Here is a 16,859-nt window from a genome sequence, read left to right as displayed (position 1 = left end):
GGGAGTGCATCTGTTGAGGAATTGCTCTATCCACAGCTCTCCAGGATAATTTTGTTGCAGAACCAGATAAGGCAGAGAAAACCTCATCCAGTCCTGAATATCTGGTACCCTGTCTTGATATCACCTTGTTGTGGGAGGTACAGTTTTACTCCCCCTCTTCTGAATCAGTCAGATCAGGAATTTTTCAAGTAATGATCTGATTCTCAGCATTACAGATGATGCTTTTTGACTGCGTTGGATTTTTTGTTAGGATATTTGTTGTGTGGGGTTTTTTTTCCTCTCCTGTGAAAAAGTGAAAATGTTTAATAATAAAAAATGCAAAGTTTCCTCAGATAGCTTCTGGACATTGAGCTATTAACTGATCAGAAAGCTTTTGTACTGTATTGCACTGTGCTCTTTCAAAACACAGAAGCTGCTGCCCTGGAGAGTGAGTGCGAAGCAGAGCTGCTGTCTGTGCTTCTGCAGACTACTTGAGGTAACATACCAAGGAAAGTTTGGTTTAAAAGGGAAGTACTCATATATGTGGCTTTGTCTGCTTGTTCTGCTTTTAAGTCAGTGATGGGTTTTTATTTTTCCCCTGCAGTTTTTTAATCTCAGAAAGAGTAGGTTCTGTTCATCAGGGTGAGGCTCTGGGGTGCTCACTGCTGTAAGGCAGAGGGGGTGCCGCTGAACAAGTTGTCACTCAACTGAGTAACAGCTATGAGAAGCTCAGGGGAGTAGTACCCTGGAAACGTAGCCCAGCAGTGACATTAGGGGCTCTTGTCTCACACTTCTTGGAGGGAGTCTAATAGTAACACAGCCCTTAGAGAGAGAGAGTCATTGAGACTTTAGAGATGCATATCTAGTTTTGGACTTTGGATTTGTCAGCGGCATATGGAAAACAGAGTAACTCATGCCAAGAGTTTCATGCACTTTTTTGAATTTGGATATGTATCAGAAGAGTTTAGGATTCCCAACAAAGATAATTGTTTATTTCAGATGTCATGCAGACATTTATATCTATGCTGTCTTTGTAGCTTAAGCCCGTCCTATATGAATTTTCCTTTCATAAATTATGTGGATAAAGATTGAAAATGCTGTTAAATTTAAAATTCAATCAGCACTAGCTCCTAGCAGTCATTGAGTAACTCACTTTCCCAGTAGTAGGAGGCAATGTATGGTTGATTTATAACAATTAAACAGAAGCTTTGCATAGGGAAATAGACTCATTCAGATAACAACATATCATATAGTTTGATGGCTCAATATGCATTTTTTCCTACATTGATTCACTCCTCTGTATACAGCCCTGGTGCAAAAATGTCTCAGTGCTGTATGTGTGTTGCAGTTGACTGCCCTAAATCTTAAGTGCAAAGTTGTTTAGACTCAGTTCTTATTCTTGACTCCATTGTTTTTGGGGAGGAAAAAACAACACTTATTTTACCTTTTAAATTTTATTTTATTTTACAGTGATGTTAAATTAATTCTGAGGAAAACACAGTGTTCTAGTAGCTGGGAAACATATATAGCAGGATGTTTTAAAGCAATTTTGTCTATGTATTCCTGTTTGTGACAGTAATATATGTAGATTTCTCCTTTTACGTGTTTCTGACTTTTCCAAGTGTCTTGATTAATTTTGCCAGCACGTAGCCCCGAGTACTTTATACTTTTTAAAGTTTGAAAGAAAGTAGCATTTGAAATTTTAAATGCTCATGTTCAAATGATTTCTAGGACGCAAAAATTGAGATGAAGTTGAACTCCAAAATTACAGCATCTTGAATTTCTTTATGGGACACCAAATAGTTTCCTGGAAGAAATAATCAACTTGATGCACATGTATATTTCTAGTTAGAAAAGGTCTTGTTTTACTAAGAAACTGTACTTTGAGATCAAATTAACTTATTCAAAGGATGTTATTTTCCTCAAAAGTCATGCTTAGTTTAAGAACTCTTCACAAAAGAGTTTAATCAAGTGGTACTGTACCTAGAGCATTAACTTCAGTCATCACAAGTTGCTTTGTTTTAATCACACAGACTTGTGAGAGAGAGAGGTGAGAAGAAAAACCAGTTTGTCTGAGACATTTCCAAATGCTCTAAACTACCAGGAGACATAATTGCTTTATGGGGGCCAGGCTTGTGGAGAGAGCATGTATTTTTATCAGATAAACCTGGGAGAAACAAAGTTCTTGTAACTCACTGATTGAAGCCTCCTGTGAACATAATGGTCCCTAAGAAGGGAAGTGCAGGGAAAAAGACAGTAGGGGAGAGGAGTAAGAGAAGCAAGAGGAAACTGGGGAAGACCCAGTAGCTGAAGTGATATGACAATATGGGGCAATTTTCCTGCAGTGTGGAGCAGGTAGCTTCACCCCCATCCTCAGCAACTTGGAAACTGATATCATTATTAAATTGAACAACTGTTCAATTTAACTTCAGGAAGGAAAACAAACTACTTTTTCATTTGTGTTTGACTTGAGAAACAATCCTTGGACTTTGGTTAACGTCTAAACTCAAAAGTTCATTTCTAACATACAATCTGTCAGAGCAAACCTTTGACATAGATTTTAAAAATACTTTTTCTGTGTGCTATTATGCTTAACACTTTTACAGCCCTGTAATAAACTTTTCAGATGTGAAGGAAGCACAGCCTTTACATATATATGTCCACAGCTGAAGAAATGTGCAGGCTTCTAATTCCAGTTTAGTCCCAATAGTCTCTCAATATAGTTTATATTGTAGAGTCACTGTCAAATATTTTCATTTTTATGGTCTGAAGGCTGTGTTGAATGAAGCTTTCTGAAACTGGCCTTTCAGAGAATCTGACATCCCGTGGTCTGGTGGACCGGTTCTTTTTTATGGAATTTTGAATGGTATCTGATGTGAAGTAATAGACAATGGGGTCAAAACAGCAGTTTGAAACAGCGATGCACAGAGTTATGGGGTACATAGTCCTGACTGCAGTCACCACTGAGCAATTGACCCAGGTCTGTGTTCTCATAAGGGAGTAAAGTATTAAGGTAATGTTATAAGGCACAAAGCAGAAGCAGAATATCACCAAATGGACAAAAATCATTTTGAGTACCTTTTTCTTGCTTACTTTATTCCGGCTTAGCGTAAGCGGTTTATTCAAGGTCCGTAGGACCATGGTGGAGCAGGTCACGTTCAGGATGAGCGGGATGAAAAACCCAACCGTTTCAATGAAGATAACAATCCGGGACAGGTAGGTTTTCCACGTGTCCTCTGAAAAGTTTTCAAAGCACATCCTTTGCTCCGTGTTGTTGCGGCGGTTTGTGGACTGGAAGAAGCTTGCAGGTGTGCTGCCTGCCAGCACGGTTATCCATACTGCAGCACAGACGATCTTTGCGTTCCGTTTGGTCCGCAGAGTCTTGGATCGGAAGGGGTGCACTATGGCTAGAAAGCGATCCACGCTGATGCAAGTCAGAAACAAAATGCTCCCATACATATTCGTGTAAAAGAGGGTGACAGAAATCTTGCAGAGAATGTCTCCAAACGGCCAGTTTCTGGTTACAAAGTAATAAATCCTGAAGGGTAATGTAAACACGAAAAGCAGATCTGATATAGCTAAATTAAGCATGTAAGTTGTAGTTTCGTTTCGCACTTTTAAAGTACAAGTGAAAATGTAGATCGCTACACAGTTTGCTATGAGGCCAAGAACAAACACCATGCTAAAGATACACCCATACAGAGTATATTTAAAGGAGTCCTCAGTGGAACAATTAGAGCTTACCATTATAATGGTATGTTAAAAATTCCTGTGATTTGACGTCTTCTCTGGTATTTTTATTGCAACTTTTTTGAAATTCCAGAAGAACTTGCAGGTCAGATGTATTTGAACGGTGTGCTTTGGTAGGTTTGTTATGCTGGGAAGCTTCAGGGAAGGAAGGTACTCTCCTGCCAGAGAGCTCACATCTCCAGCAGAAATCACCAGGAAGTCTCTCTTCTCTGCCGAGTGCTATTTGTAATCACATAACCAGTCTGCAAAAGTCAGAAAGCGCATCATTTGTGGCAGATGAGATCACCCCAAAGCTTGCTTAGTTCTATTTCCCACCTCGATTCAATGAAGCCATTGTAGGACTTTCTGCCTTACTCTTGGCTGCAGACTGTGCCGGCAAAGCCTTGTCCATCCGAGTTTACTGGGAGAGTGTGCTTTAGGAAACGATTTCCTGGACGCTGCGAAGTGTCGGCGCTTGCATTTCCCCCTCTCCCTTCTTTCCATGCAACAAGTTTGTCGGCTCGCTGGCTGGCCCCATGGGGTGGGAGGCAGGAGCAAAGGGAGCTGCCTGCCGGGGCAGAGACCAAATTCCAGAGCGTGTTTGTTCCTGCAGCCCTCGGCAGCTCTTGCCAGCCCAGCTCCTTGTGGAGAGCGGAGCAGAGCGCCCGGGCAATTTGTAGCATGACATCACAGGAAGAAGAGGCTGGGCGCGGAAGAATGGTTTCAGTTTGGTTTGTTTGCCTTCCCCTGTCTCTGCTGTACCTTGCAGATGCAGCTTGTAGAGTGCAGCAGCTGCTTCTTAACTCTTTCCATGCCCCCTGAGAGGTCCTTTGTCAGTGTTGCTGGGGTTTGGAAACCTTTCTCTTCAGTTATGATGAGACTTTGCAATGTCTAAACTCTCTAAAGTTCCTATTTTTCTTTGGCAATAGCAGTAATTGTGAGATTTTATATAGGATTTAACTAACATTGTGCCTTTTGTTAATAGCTTTGCTTGTAATAGAGAACACTAGATTAATCACCAGAAATCAGCTGAGTGGTTGTCTCTAAATTCCCCCAATACACCAGTACAAACCTCAAGAGGGACAAAGTAACATTGATAGGTAATTAAATAATTGCACCAAATAACTACTGAAAAGGAGAGGGTTACTCTTGGATATTCACAGGACTGAGATGTGTTGCAATGGGAGGAGAGATTTTTTTTTTTTTAACTTGTTCCATATTAGAATGCACACCCCAAGCTTTACTTCTAATCAGAATGGTGGCTCTTTTGTTAAAAAATTGACTCCAGTGGTTTTTTGAAATGTTGTGATACAGAAACATTTTCTTGAATATGTAAGCACAGAATTAATACAACAAAATGCATATAGTGTGCTGTGCAATTGGTTCTGGTAATTTCAAAGGGGACAGTTACCACATATGCACAAAATACTCCCATTAGTCACTAATAATTGAAACAAAAACATGTTGTAACTAATTACACTGTTAAGTAAATATTAAAAAAAAGCAGCTCTTACTGCCTTTAGGGGCAGATATGAGATAAATCTCAGTTTAGACAGACTCATTTATTAAACAACAACTTGGATAGACTCACTTCTGGCATCAAACCCAGTCTATTTCTAAGTCTTAGAACAACAAATCTCTTCATATCTGGCTGGGTGGTATGGTTCTTTTGAACTGTATTTTAATCAGTTGCACCTAAGCAAGGCTCTGGGGAAAACCTTTCTAGTCTGCTGTGAAGGAGAGTAAATAATAGCGCTTCACAGGATTTTGGCACAGTTTCTTAGCGTAAGGTATGTCAGATGAAATTCAGAAACATGCAAAAGTGGGTCTTGCTTATTTTATTTCAAGTTTTCTTTATAATCTTCTGTGAAATATTTTCACCTTGATTTTGAGGTGAAATCAAGCAGTTTAACTTCAATAGGCTTATAACCACAAGAAACCTTTTTGACTATTGAAATCCATGCTTAAATGTAAAGCATAGTGCATCTGAGACTTCTAAGTCAGTCGGAAATGAAAATGTGAGCTTGGCAGTCTCTCCTGTCCCACTTAACATGTACCTTAGCATAAAGGCTTTCCTGGCTTTTCTCACAAAAGCAGTCATTGCACAGTAAATTTTGTTTCTGTTCCTGGCAACCTTGCATGGTAAAAGAAGGGTTTTCCTGCAAATGTTCTGCAACAGGTCACAGGAGCTCTGCTTGGTTTTACTGCTCCAACTTTGTTTGCACAGGAAGACTCTGTGGGGCAGGCTCGGTTACTAGAATGAAAATCCCTGCAGTACAGAAATTTGGTGTCACAGGTCAAAGCCTCAAGCAATAATTCATGTTTAGGGAGAGAAACTAATGGCAATGAGTGTGTATCTCACTGGTTAGAACTTACTTTGGCGTTTTGACAAAGGTGTGGGTGCACAGAGGCAGGGTGGGATGTCTGGTCCGTTTTACCACTGTAAATGTGCTTTAAAGTAGTGGTCAGGGTGCATCCTCAGCCTTATCTCTATCTGTCAGAGCTCCTGCCTTGCTGTGGCTCCTAGTTGTTGCTCCTATTACAAGCATGGATACTACTCAGAGCCTATTTTAGGGCTTTATGTCTATGGTTGTGTTGTCATAGGACTCTGTTGCCCCTGAACCCTTCTGGTGCAGTACAGTACATGCACTTTGTGCTAATTGATGACCTAAGTGATATTTGTGTATGTCCAGAAACAGCATTCAGCTGCAGGGTTTCCCCACCTGCAGATGAAAATGCAAAACCCCTGAATTGGCAGGTTTTTCCTTCCCTTCTTGTTTCAGCAAGGAGAGTTACCACTGAGCAGGCAGGCTGAGTCGTTTTAGTGTAAAAGTGTGAATGGCAAAGGTGAATTGCATATCCACTTGCTTAATTTAGATGTAGCTGGTTGTTACCAAGCAGTGTTTTAATTTCTGTGAGCTTGTCCAAGCTGAAGAACCTGTGTTAGTGCAGTGGGAGCAGCTGGGAGTCAGGACTGGCTTCCCTTCTGGCCAGGCTCCAGCATGAGCAAGGGGGAAGCCTCATTTTGCTCTCTCCTTTTGTTGGATCATGTTTTAAGATGTTGGTCTTTGTGCTGACAGGTTCAGAAAATACTTCAGTAGCCCCCAACCCCTTAAATTTTAAGAAGTTTAACAGTTATGGAAGAAGAATTGACAGGGTAATGGCCTTGCTTATACTCCTTCACCACAGGCTATTTTCCTTTAGGATGGGAAGGAGGGGGTAGGCAGGAGGAAGCAGCTGCAGGGCGGGCCTTGTACACTGAGGGGTTTTTTGTCTCCAAAGGAAACAATGCTATTGCTGCGGGGAAATGCATATGTGAGTCTGTCTGCCTTTCTGCATGGGAGATGGGAATGAGTTAGGACCTGTCATTTGTTGCTAGTGCTATATGAGCAAAGCCTGCATTTCCATCAACAGGCTTCCTGTGGCTCTTGAAAGGGCACCAAAGGCAGAGTAAGAATGGGCTCCTTAAAGCCAGGAGCTGATGAGATGTTTGAAATCATCTCTCACTTCAGCAGTGAGCAAGTTTTTTGTACTGCTTCAGGCGGTTACCACATAACTCTGCTTCTCTGAGTTTAGATACCTATTTAAGCAATTTTGGATTTGTATGGCAAGCCTGCTCCACCTCAAGGAGAAGGAAAAGTGCTTATAACCTTAGCAGTGTCCTAGGAGAGTGGCTGTAGGACAGTCCTTCCTCCCCAGGATGCCCCCGAGTTGATTACTTGCTGTCATTTAGGACATGGGGCAGGATCCCTTAAATTGAGAAGCCTAAGTTGAGAGGCAAAAACCATTTCACTGAAATAAAATAAGTATTTGAAGGCTTTCCAAGCTTTTGGAGTTATGCTGACCAGTGTTGTATGTTCCTCTGGTGGTACTCTCACCTTCAGAGCTGGAATTAAACCAAAGTTGTAGTCAAAGGTGAAATGCATTTGAACTTGTCTAATGTACCGCAGTCAGTCTGTGCCAATGCTAATACTGAAAGTTATTTAGAGGGGGGAAAAAAGCAACCTCAACATCAATAGCGTTGTAATAAATTCTTACAGTGTTTCCAAGGCCAGAGTATGCACTGTTAAGTGAGGGTTGTCAGGTGCACAAAATGGTCTGTGTAAGACCATTATTCAATAACTACTGTCACTGCTTTTAGAGGCACACCTCTGTCATGGTACAGGCATTTGTTCTCACTTGGGTTAAGCAGTTTTATGCAGAAGAACTTGTGCTATCTGGTGCAGGGAAGACAAGCCCTGGCAGGATAATATTTTCTTTGACTAAGTATTGTTATTTATCTAGTTATTTTAATGGATTTTAGCTTTTTTTTGGGGGTCTATTTACTGGAGTTTCTCTTTGAACATGTGTATATGCTGGAAGGAATTTGTTATGGTTGAGAAGCAGGGCTGAGAGCCAGGAAATCTTTTTGGCTGTGCCACAGACCTTCTGTTCCAATCCTGGCAGTTTTCTATGACTTGGTCCTCAAGCTTCCCTCCACATAAGAGCTCGTTTGCTTCCACACTGGGATGATGTGAGACTGTCTTGATTTCTGTAGTTTGAAGCCCTGGGATGGAGAACCCTCTATTGAATATAATCTTGAGATAATTACAGTGGCTACTGAATGTGACAAAAATACTGACATTAAAAATTTGTATTTTTAGATTAGATTCCAGCCAAGCAAAAGAATCTATTAAGAGACTTCATTAGTTTCACCTCCATAAGTCTCTGGAAAAATAGATATAGAGGAAGCAGGGCTGGGTATTTTGACCTTCTCAGCTGTCTGTTGGGGCTCCCTGCTCAGCCACCCTGAAGTCACTCTAGGATTGCTGAGATGTAGCTCACTGCCATCTTAAAATGCAGTGGTGGTCTCCACCTGTGAAGATAGAGTGAAGCTGTTATGGCACTGAAAACTTCCTATTTTGTGTTGGTGTGGCAGAAAAGTCTTCAAATGAGCATTATAAAACTTAGGATGAACAGAGTATTTTTATCTAGCCAGCCTAATCCCTTGCAACTGTTGCAGAAGTAGTTAAAGGCTCCTCCATGTCAGGAAACTTGTTAGCATAATGCATATGAAATCCATACAAATTACAAGTAAAAGTTGATTGTGTAATTGCTTAAAAAGGGAAAAGGAAGCTCAGAATAAAAATCCAGACTTCTTTCTTCTCATGCATTTCAAATGCTTCTCTTCCCTCTTTGAAATTGTTTCAGTTTCCTTTACAAGAGACACAACTATTCCTCTCCTGCTTGTAGATAGAGTAAACAATTTCTCTCTTTTTGAATGTTTTTAGGCTGCTATAGTACTTTTTTTCCCCCCTGTACTCTTGGGTTGATGCTGTAAGTCTAGTTGATCTCATGGTAGGCTAGTAGAGGTTAGATCAAAGATGAAATCTTTCCAAGCTTTAATCAATGGATTGATTGGTTTAAAAGGGATGGACTAAACAGTGAAGGAAAGAATCATAGAGTTCAAAAGCTTGAAAAGTGGATGTTGATGTTCTTCAGAGGGAAGAAAAATGGAAAAAGGACTATAAACAATCTTAACAGCATGTTTTTCAGTGGATAGGAATAGAATGAAAGGAATCTCTAAAATGTCAGGTAGGAAGAGAAATGCCGTAACTAGAAAAAAATACCTGAGTTCCTAAATTTTCATTTGCATTTTTTTCTAACTTAAAAAAAGTGTGTTTTCACTTACTCTGCAAACGTGGTTGAAATAACATCAATACTTGAAATTTCTGTCTGCTGTAGATGCAGGAAATAAGTTAAATGCCTTTCCCAAACACTGCAGCAAGTTCTGGCTCTTCTCATTCTTATACTTTCTAAGTCCCAGGATTAAAAACTCAAAGTTTGAGTTGGCAGAAATTTGCCAGATGTTCTGTGGCTAAATTTTTTTACTCAAAATACTTTTCAAGTGCAGAACATGATTGTTTTAAGAAAACGTAAAAAAAATTTAAAAATCACTTGCTATAGTAAGCAAACATTAGAAATTATAGGAAAGAAGAAGCCTTATCTATTATTTTGGAAACTCTTCCAAGCAGAGGTGGTGAAATGATCGGGGTAACAGAAGTTGTAGAAGAACATCTGTAATTTGTGTTGTTCTAAAGCAATTGCTTGCTATTTTTCGTATCTTTAGTGTAAGGTTTTGCCCAACATGTTCTCTGGGCAGGATTAAGGTAGTCTGGTTCTGTGTCAGGATTACTGGTGTTACTGCACTGGTGCTTGAGGACATGTTTTATTTTCATGTCAAATTACTTGCAAATACTGCATCCAGTGTTTACAGCCTCTTTCAGTTTTGGCCAAATGGAGGCCTCTGACTTTATACACAGAGGATTTTAACCTCTATTTGTCAGAGGCAACAGAAAGCCCACAGTCACATTCCTATACTGCTTTTTATAAAGTATAACATTATTAAGTTGTTGAAAGAATTTGCCATAGTCATTCAATAAGATCTGTGTGAGTTCATACTGTTTAAAAAAACCCCAAACCCCATGATATTAATTTGGTTTCCTTCACAAAACTGGAACATAAGAAGTTGAGGGGGGAAGAAAAGTTTCATAAGAATTATTCAAGCTGGTAAGCTAATTAGTTTAGATAAATACTGACATGAAAATGCTTGTCAGGGGAAAACTCCTGCCAAAAAGCAGAACTTGGGCTTGATTAATGTGAAGAACTATTACTTTCTAAATGTGTAAGTCAGCAAATAACCTCTTTAAATTCTGCATGGTAAGATCACTTAAATGATTATTTAGCATATCATTAGTACTGGTAAACAGCAATTACAAATACTTCAGCTGACTTTCCCTTACAACTGCTCTTTCCTTCCAGCCCATATCCTGAAGTTTTATGGAACCAATTTGGTACTTTATGAACCATTTTACTGCACTGTTCACCACATTTAGCAGTTGCTTTTTCAATGTGGCAATCAGCTAATACCTAGAACATAACAAAAGAAATGTCAAAACTTTGGAGGATGGACAAAGGTCATGCTTCTCAAGTGATAATTAAAACTTTTTCTGCTGCAGTCTTGGAGAAATGGAGTGATGTTCTCAAATGCAAAATGATCCATTTTCGTTGAATCTCTGTTAATAACCTTCCTGGAAGTGGCAAGGTGCTTTTCTGGGAGACATCTGCCATTTGACCCTGGCAGGAGAGGGGAGGCTGGAATCCACATCTCATGCACTGAGCAAGTGCTCTTGTTAAGAGGGATTTTTATCCTTTGCTGTCAGGGAGTGGGTCCTCTTGAGGAAAGGTGCTCCACCTGTGGAAGTGTTCAAGCCCACGGGGGGATGGGGCTTTGAGCCTCCTGGTCTAGGCAAAGGTGTCCCTGCCTCTAGTGAAAGTTTTGGAGCTAGATGATCTTTAAAATCCTTTTCAACCCAAACCATTCTGTGATAATGTATTTAGCTTCAGAAAAAGGCACTACACTGAGAACAGAAGCTTTGTGCTGTGTTTCCTTGTGAGATATCCTTGCAATAGTATTTTGCTCCTCCAATGAAGGTGGTAGAGGAAGTTCCAAGTAGTGTTGTGCAGCCAACAATGTCCTGTTCACCCCTTGCTCAAGCCTCTGGGTTTTGCCAAACTTCTTCAGCTGTTGTCCGTGGTGGTTTAGTAGGTATGAGGTACCAAACATAGTAGGTATGTTTGTGAAAGGATCACAAGGGTCCTACTTCTGCTCACAAATATTCCCTTAACTTTCTCTGTACTTCTTGAACTCCTTGGGTTCTGATACAGTTTTTTATGGTTGATTTAAACAGTTTAAATGTGGGCTGTTGCTCAAAGTAATCCTGCTACTGTTCATTTAAGCCTCTCTGCTTCTTCCCTTGTGCAGTGTGTACATATGCAGTCAGCAAATGAGGACAGCTATTTGTTTTAAAACTAATGCTAACAAATACATAATTTGCAGTCAGAGCAGTGCTAATGTTGAAGCAAGGGATGAAGTACAAAGTGCAGATGTGTAACTTGGAGAAGCACCATTGTGCTTACACTGATTTAAGGCAGTGGTGAAACTGTGCTGGAAGTGTTGTGGCAATGTTCAACTTTGAGGCTTTCAAATCTGTATTGTTTTGACTCTTGGCCAGACATTAGCCTGGTGTTGGGCGGTGTGAGGTTTAAAAGCCTCAGCTAAACTCAAGAGTGAGATCTGTGCTCTTGATTTACTACCCTCTAATTTATTTTCATGTAAACTGTTTGGAATGATGATACTTATAATGTATTAAAAGAGAGCCATGTATGCCTAACTGATTTTTGACAAAGTAGGATAAAAATGAGCAGTAATGCAGACAGGGTATGTATAGTCATGCTTTCTTACATAAGATTGATGGAGTTATAAAAGATGACAGCTTTCTAGGCAAATATCTGATCCAGAGTGCATTGAAGATGCTGTAATTTTTTTACTGACTTAAGGGTGTTGCATGCTTTGGACCAACTGTCTTCACTCTTGATATTTGATTTTTGTTTTCATCGTCTCAGGCCAACCAGTCTAGAGAGTTAGAAAATCACAGACAAATAAATATGCTACAGGTACCTCATATCACCTGAAGTTATAAAGTGGACAAAATAGAGAGTCAGGTAGCAGGGAGATGGATTCAGGTTGAGATTGTAATTTGTGGGTCTAACCTCAGAAATGCATTAATTTGCAGCCTCTTATTTCCTTGGAAGTAAATTATAAAACCTGTTTTGTTTTTGCGGTAGCTCAGACATTGGTTTCTATGCTTCAGAGTAGCTATAGAAAATTCCCACTGAATGACAAATAAAGAACCTTTTGGATACTTGGGCTTTGGTTTCTCGATGAGTTTGACACCAGTGTGTTTGTGGTGAAGGCAGTGGAGCTGCCCACACTGACCAAAAGCATTTTCCTTACAGTGAAAGTAAAGACAGCAGAGTAAAAGTGCATTCAAATCAAAGTAACTCCTTTAAATTTGGCAACTGTTTCCATGTGTTCTTTGTCCATCTTTCTCTGAAATATCAGGAGTGTATATATAGGTGCACAGATAAAGTGCATTAAGTGTATATACCTAAGCCAGTGTGAAAATGGTCTGTTTCTTTACCAGAAGCAATGTGGTGAAATCTCAAGGTCAGCTTGTGTTTTTAAGTCTTCCTTTTATTCTTTATACTTTCTGAGGCAGGCAGGTTATCCTGATTAAAGTGCAACCTAGATCTTTGAGAGTTATGACTTCTTAATCTCATGTGGAAGTATGTGAGAAGCAAGTTTGGGAGAAATGGCTGAGCTCAGTTCGGGTTTGTTTTTTCTAGAACAAATATGAGAAGCTGTAAAATTCAACAGAACTTGGAATTGCATTATTGTCTGCGTAATGTAAGACCTTTACACACTCTGGAGCTTGAGAGCTAAAGGGAAACATTTTGGGGGGGGCATTCTATAAGCTCAGCACTTGAAAATCCCTTATCAAGAGAGGATATCTTCCCAGTCATCACAACCTTCCTGCATCTGCTTACCCCCCAGGAAGTAAACAGTAACAAGTTCAATGTGGTTGTTTGTAACTTCAGTAAAACAGAGGTGAAATACTTTGCTTAAGTCATGCACAGTGACAGTTCATGGGGTGATCAAAACTTAAAATGAGCATATGATGCCTTTTAATACACTGGTTGGTGAGCTCCTGTTTTGAAATTGCTAAAAGAGATGCTACAGCCAGATTGGTAGTACTAGCAGAGAGTTCAAAATGCTTTTGTTGGAAAACACTGGCAAAATGTAGGGTTTCTGGAGGAATATGTTTCCATCAAATTTCTTTTAAAAAGACTGACTGAAGTAAAACAAAAGTTTTAAGAAGCTGATTAAACTTTCCTTAAATTTAAGGGACAAAAACCAGGATTAAAAGACATGAACTATCTCAAATTAGGACGCAAAGCATAGTGGTTGCCTCAGAAACACTGAACTTGGGGTTTGCTTTGTTTACAAATGACCAAGAATTTCTCACAATAAAAATGCAGAGCTTTGATAGAAAAGCACATTGTTATTGAAAGATTTCACATTTTTCATTTGTGTTTTCTTGCAGGATATTTGTAGTTTCATGAGATCGGGGAAGCATGTTTTGATCATTTAGTAATTGAATGCACCTTATCATCTAAGTCAGTTTTACTGCTTTATTGATCTGTACTCTTCATGTATTGCCTAATGTCATTGATTTATTGCTTCAGGGAGAGTCTCATAAGTTCTTTCTATGTTCATGGTGCAGTTTTTAATTGTATGCCAAAGTAATACAATTAAAAGGAGCAAGTGTAGTACAGAGGAAGGAGAGAGCAGAGGACATAAAATTTTCTTGATTTTAAATCCACTCCCTACTCAGGAGAATCTGAGCACCAAAAAGGGGCATCAAAAGTCTTGACAGTCTTTCAAACCCTTTCTTTTGAAATGTTATTTTAAAAGGAGGCTTGGCTTCCTCGTTATCTTTACGAAGGCCCAAGACCCAGATGCCTGTGCCTTGGCAAGATTTGGCTTTTTAGTCCCCAGCTGGGTGTGTACTTCTCAACATGGCTTTTGTAGAGCCCCTCTGAGGCAACTGGTTGCCCTCATGGGTCCTGCACAAAGCCTCCAACCCAAGTTCTGCCTTCAGGTTCCACAGTGGGTGGGCAAGGGGCTGCAGGTGGGATGCTGAGTCTGGGTCCTTCCCTGCATAGATGTGGAGCACAAAGGTTTCCTGTGGGGAGGGAGCTTTCTGCATTGATGCTGCTCAAATGTGAAGGGGCTGGTGGATCTAGTTTGTGGTGTTTTGGAAAAAACCCGACCAAATACGATCATTATCTTTTTATAGCTCTAGATTTTAAACCTTGAAGAAGATAAATGTTGTTTTCCTAGATCCCTGTGAATGCATCCAAATAGGAATGCACTGGGCTTTAAACACCCTGCTGGAATAGGGAGGTTGGATCAGATGCCCCACTGGGTTCCCTTCCAACCTTAACCATTCTGTGGTTCTCTAATATGCCACATAATTTTTCTCTAAATACCCAAGGGGGAATGTTGCACCTTCCAGTGTTTTTTCCAGAGCCTGAGCTGGCCATCACTGATCAGTCTTCATAAAAGAATCTTGTGTGGCCATGAGAAAAGGCACTGAATATCACGTCTTACATTATTTTCTGAAAAATAGTACTGGCCTAGTTTGCAGAAATGTGAGCTCAGACTTCTTGCAGATGTTGATGTGGTCCAAGTGTGGTCTGCATTTACCACATCCACACACTCACTTAGACCTTAGATAAATTGTTTAGATTTTTTTGCACCTTTTTATTGGTTTTGCCTTTCTTTGTCAGCTACATTTGTTGGTCTTAGAAAAAAATTAAAGCTGGTATATTGCATTGTTTTAAGGTTTATTTAGGCTGCTTTTTAAGGATGCTAGAGTAACTTCATGTATATACATGAATATATATATATATATATATACACATTCCGTGTATATGGATGTTCCAGATATTCCACATTTTAGTGTAAGATATTTTTGATATTTTTTGACTCCTATCATTTGCTAAAGATACTCTTACATTTGATAATAATAGTTAACAATTGTTTCTCTGCTTCAGATGTATGTGAAGCTAATGATGACCTAGTAATTCTGCTGACATAGTAATTCTTGCATTGTTTCTCCTATGGTTATACAAATTTACGGTTTGTAGTTATGGAAGCCACCTAATGCTGTAGTTCAATGAAATTACCTGTGAGGTGAGTGGTGGGAAGTGAAGAAATAACCAGAAAAAAGCTGGGGTGGTAAGGAGATCAGCACTTTTTCTTTCTTTTGTTTTAGTAGAAAGGTCTGTAGTATCTTTTATTCCTTTTGACAAGGACATGTAGTGACAGGACAAGTGAAATGGCTTTGAACTGAAAGAGGCTGGGTTTAGATTAGATATTAGTAGGCAATTCTTTAGTGTGAGGATGGGAGGCACTGGCACAGGTTGCTCAGAGAAGCTGTGAATATCCCATCCTTGGAAGTGTTAAGGTCAGGCTGGATGGGGCTCTGAGAAACCTGGTCTAGTGGAAGGTGTCCCTGCCCATGGCAGGGGGTTGGACCCCTACATGACCTTTAAGGTCCCTTCCAACCCCAACTCATTCTGTGATCTCCCTCAGAATCAGCTGCAACACTTTGAGAGAAAGCAGAGGGGAAAAACACTTAGTAATTGATAAAACCATCAATGTATACAATTACTAAGAAGTGAGTATGAAACAGGTGTAACATTAAAAAAGATACAGATATCAGTGCTTTCTGATAAGACAAGTTATTGAAAAGTCCAGGGTGTTTCTAGTGATTCTTTTACTATTTTGTATCACACTGTCAAAATTCAATTATTTATTTTCGATTTGGGAAGAATGTTTTGTTTTGTTTTTTAATGAACTATAAATAATATCCCAAGACCTTTTTTAACATTCTCTTGTTAATTTGATTTCCAGTGCAGTCTTCCTTACCTCTGTTATGCTACATTTTGACTGATTGTCAAATAACTGCTTGTAAGGCAGAAATGCTTAATTGGAAATGTCTTCTTAAATTCTGCCGACTGAGCACTCAGAAGCTCTGTAGATGCTTCTGCTTCAAAAGCCAAGCACAGCAGGGTGGCTGCCAGGTCTTGTCTGCCTTGAGCTCATACCAGGGTATAGACAACTGAGCTTGAGATATCTCATCATGATAGTCATACAAGTATTGGCTTAAATTGGGATCAAAACTCTTCTCAGAGGGTGAGTTTCTACCCAGAATGTTGTGACATGGATAGTTTTGTTACAGCTTCAGGTTTTTCTTCTTTGTCACATCTAATTTTCTTCATATTGAAATGTTTTCCAGAATTGGTTGATAAATCCATGACATAAAATGGTTTCCATGCTCATGTTGGCATGTTTTCTTAAAAAACATGGCATATTGTTTATGGAACTCCAATTTGTGCCATTTTTCTCTTCTAGATTATATGAAGTACAATGCAAGATATTTATAGTCCTTTTTATCTTTTAAATATCACAAGCAGTCTGCTCTTAATGGTTTGAAGACATGTAACAACCCCTACCTAGTATTAACTTTTCTGGGGAATTGCTCTTTCTGTGCATGCAGCTTGGTCACATCCTCTGCAGGTTATCTGTTATGTCTTCTTTTGCTCAGTCTGTAATTGGTTGACTCCTTGGTTACATTGCTAAAAGATATTCTCCTGCTCTTTCAAAAACTGCTGTCTACAAAGTTTCTTGGCACACTTAC

The 16,859-nt window shown here is 39.6% G+C and overlaps 2 protein-coding genes across 2 annotated transcripts in view; one reads left to right on the top strand and one right to left on the bottom strand.

Moving 5' to 3' along the window:
• Positions 1-16,859, top strand: part of RB1 (RB transcriptional corepressor 1) — a 72,133-nt gene that overhangs the window by 40,478 nt on the left and 14,796 nt on the right. The window lies entirely within an intron of this gene.
• LPAR6 (lysophosphatidic acid receptor 6) lies at positions 1,415-4,350 on the bottom strand. Its single transcript, XM_071448444.1, has one exon. It carries the CDS (start codon positions 3,724-3,726, stop codon positions 2,704-2,706), a length of 1,023 nt encoding a protein of 340 aa, XP_071304545.1. The 5' UTR covers positions 3,727-4,350; the 3' UTR covers positions 1,415-2,703.

Source organism: Agelaius tricolor, unplaced genomic scaffold, assembly GCF_023055355.1.
Source record: "Agelaius tricolor isolate 1412-34295 unplaced genomic scaffold, bAgeTri1.0.p SCAF_26, whole genome shotgun sequence".
In the NCBI taxonomy this organism is placed as follows: Eukaryota; Metazoa; Chordata; class Aves; order Passeriformes; family Icteridae; genus Agelaius; species Agelaius tricolor.
This window is presented reverse-complemented; position numbering and strand designations above follow the sequence as displayed.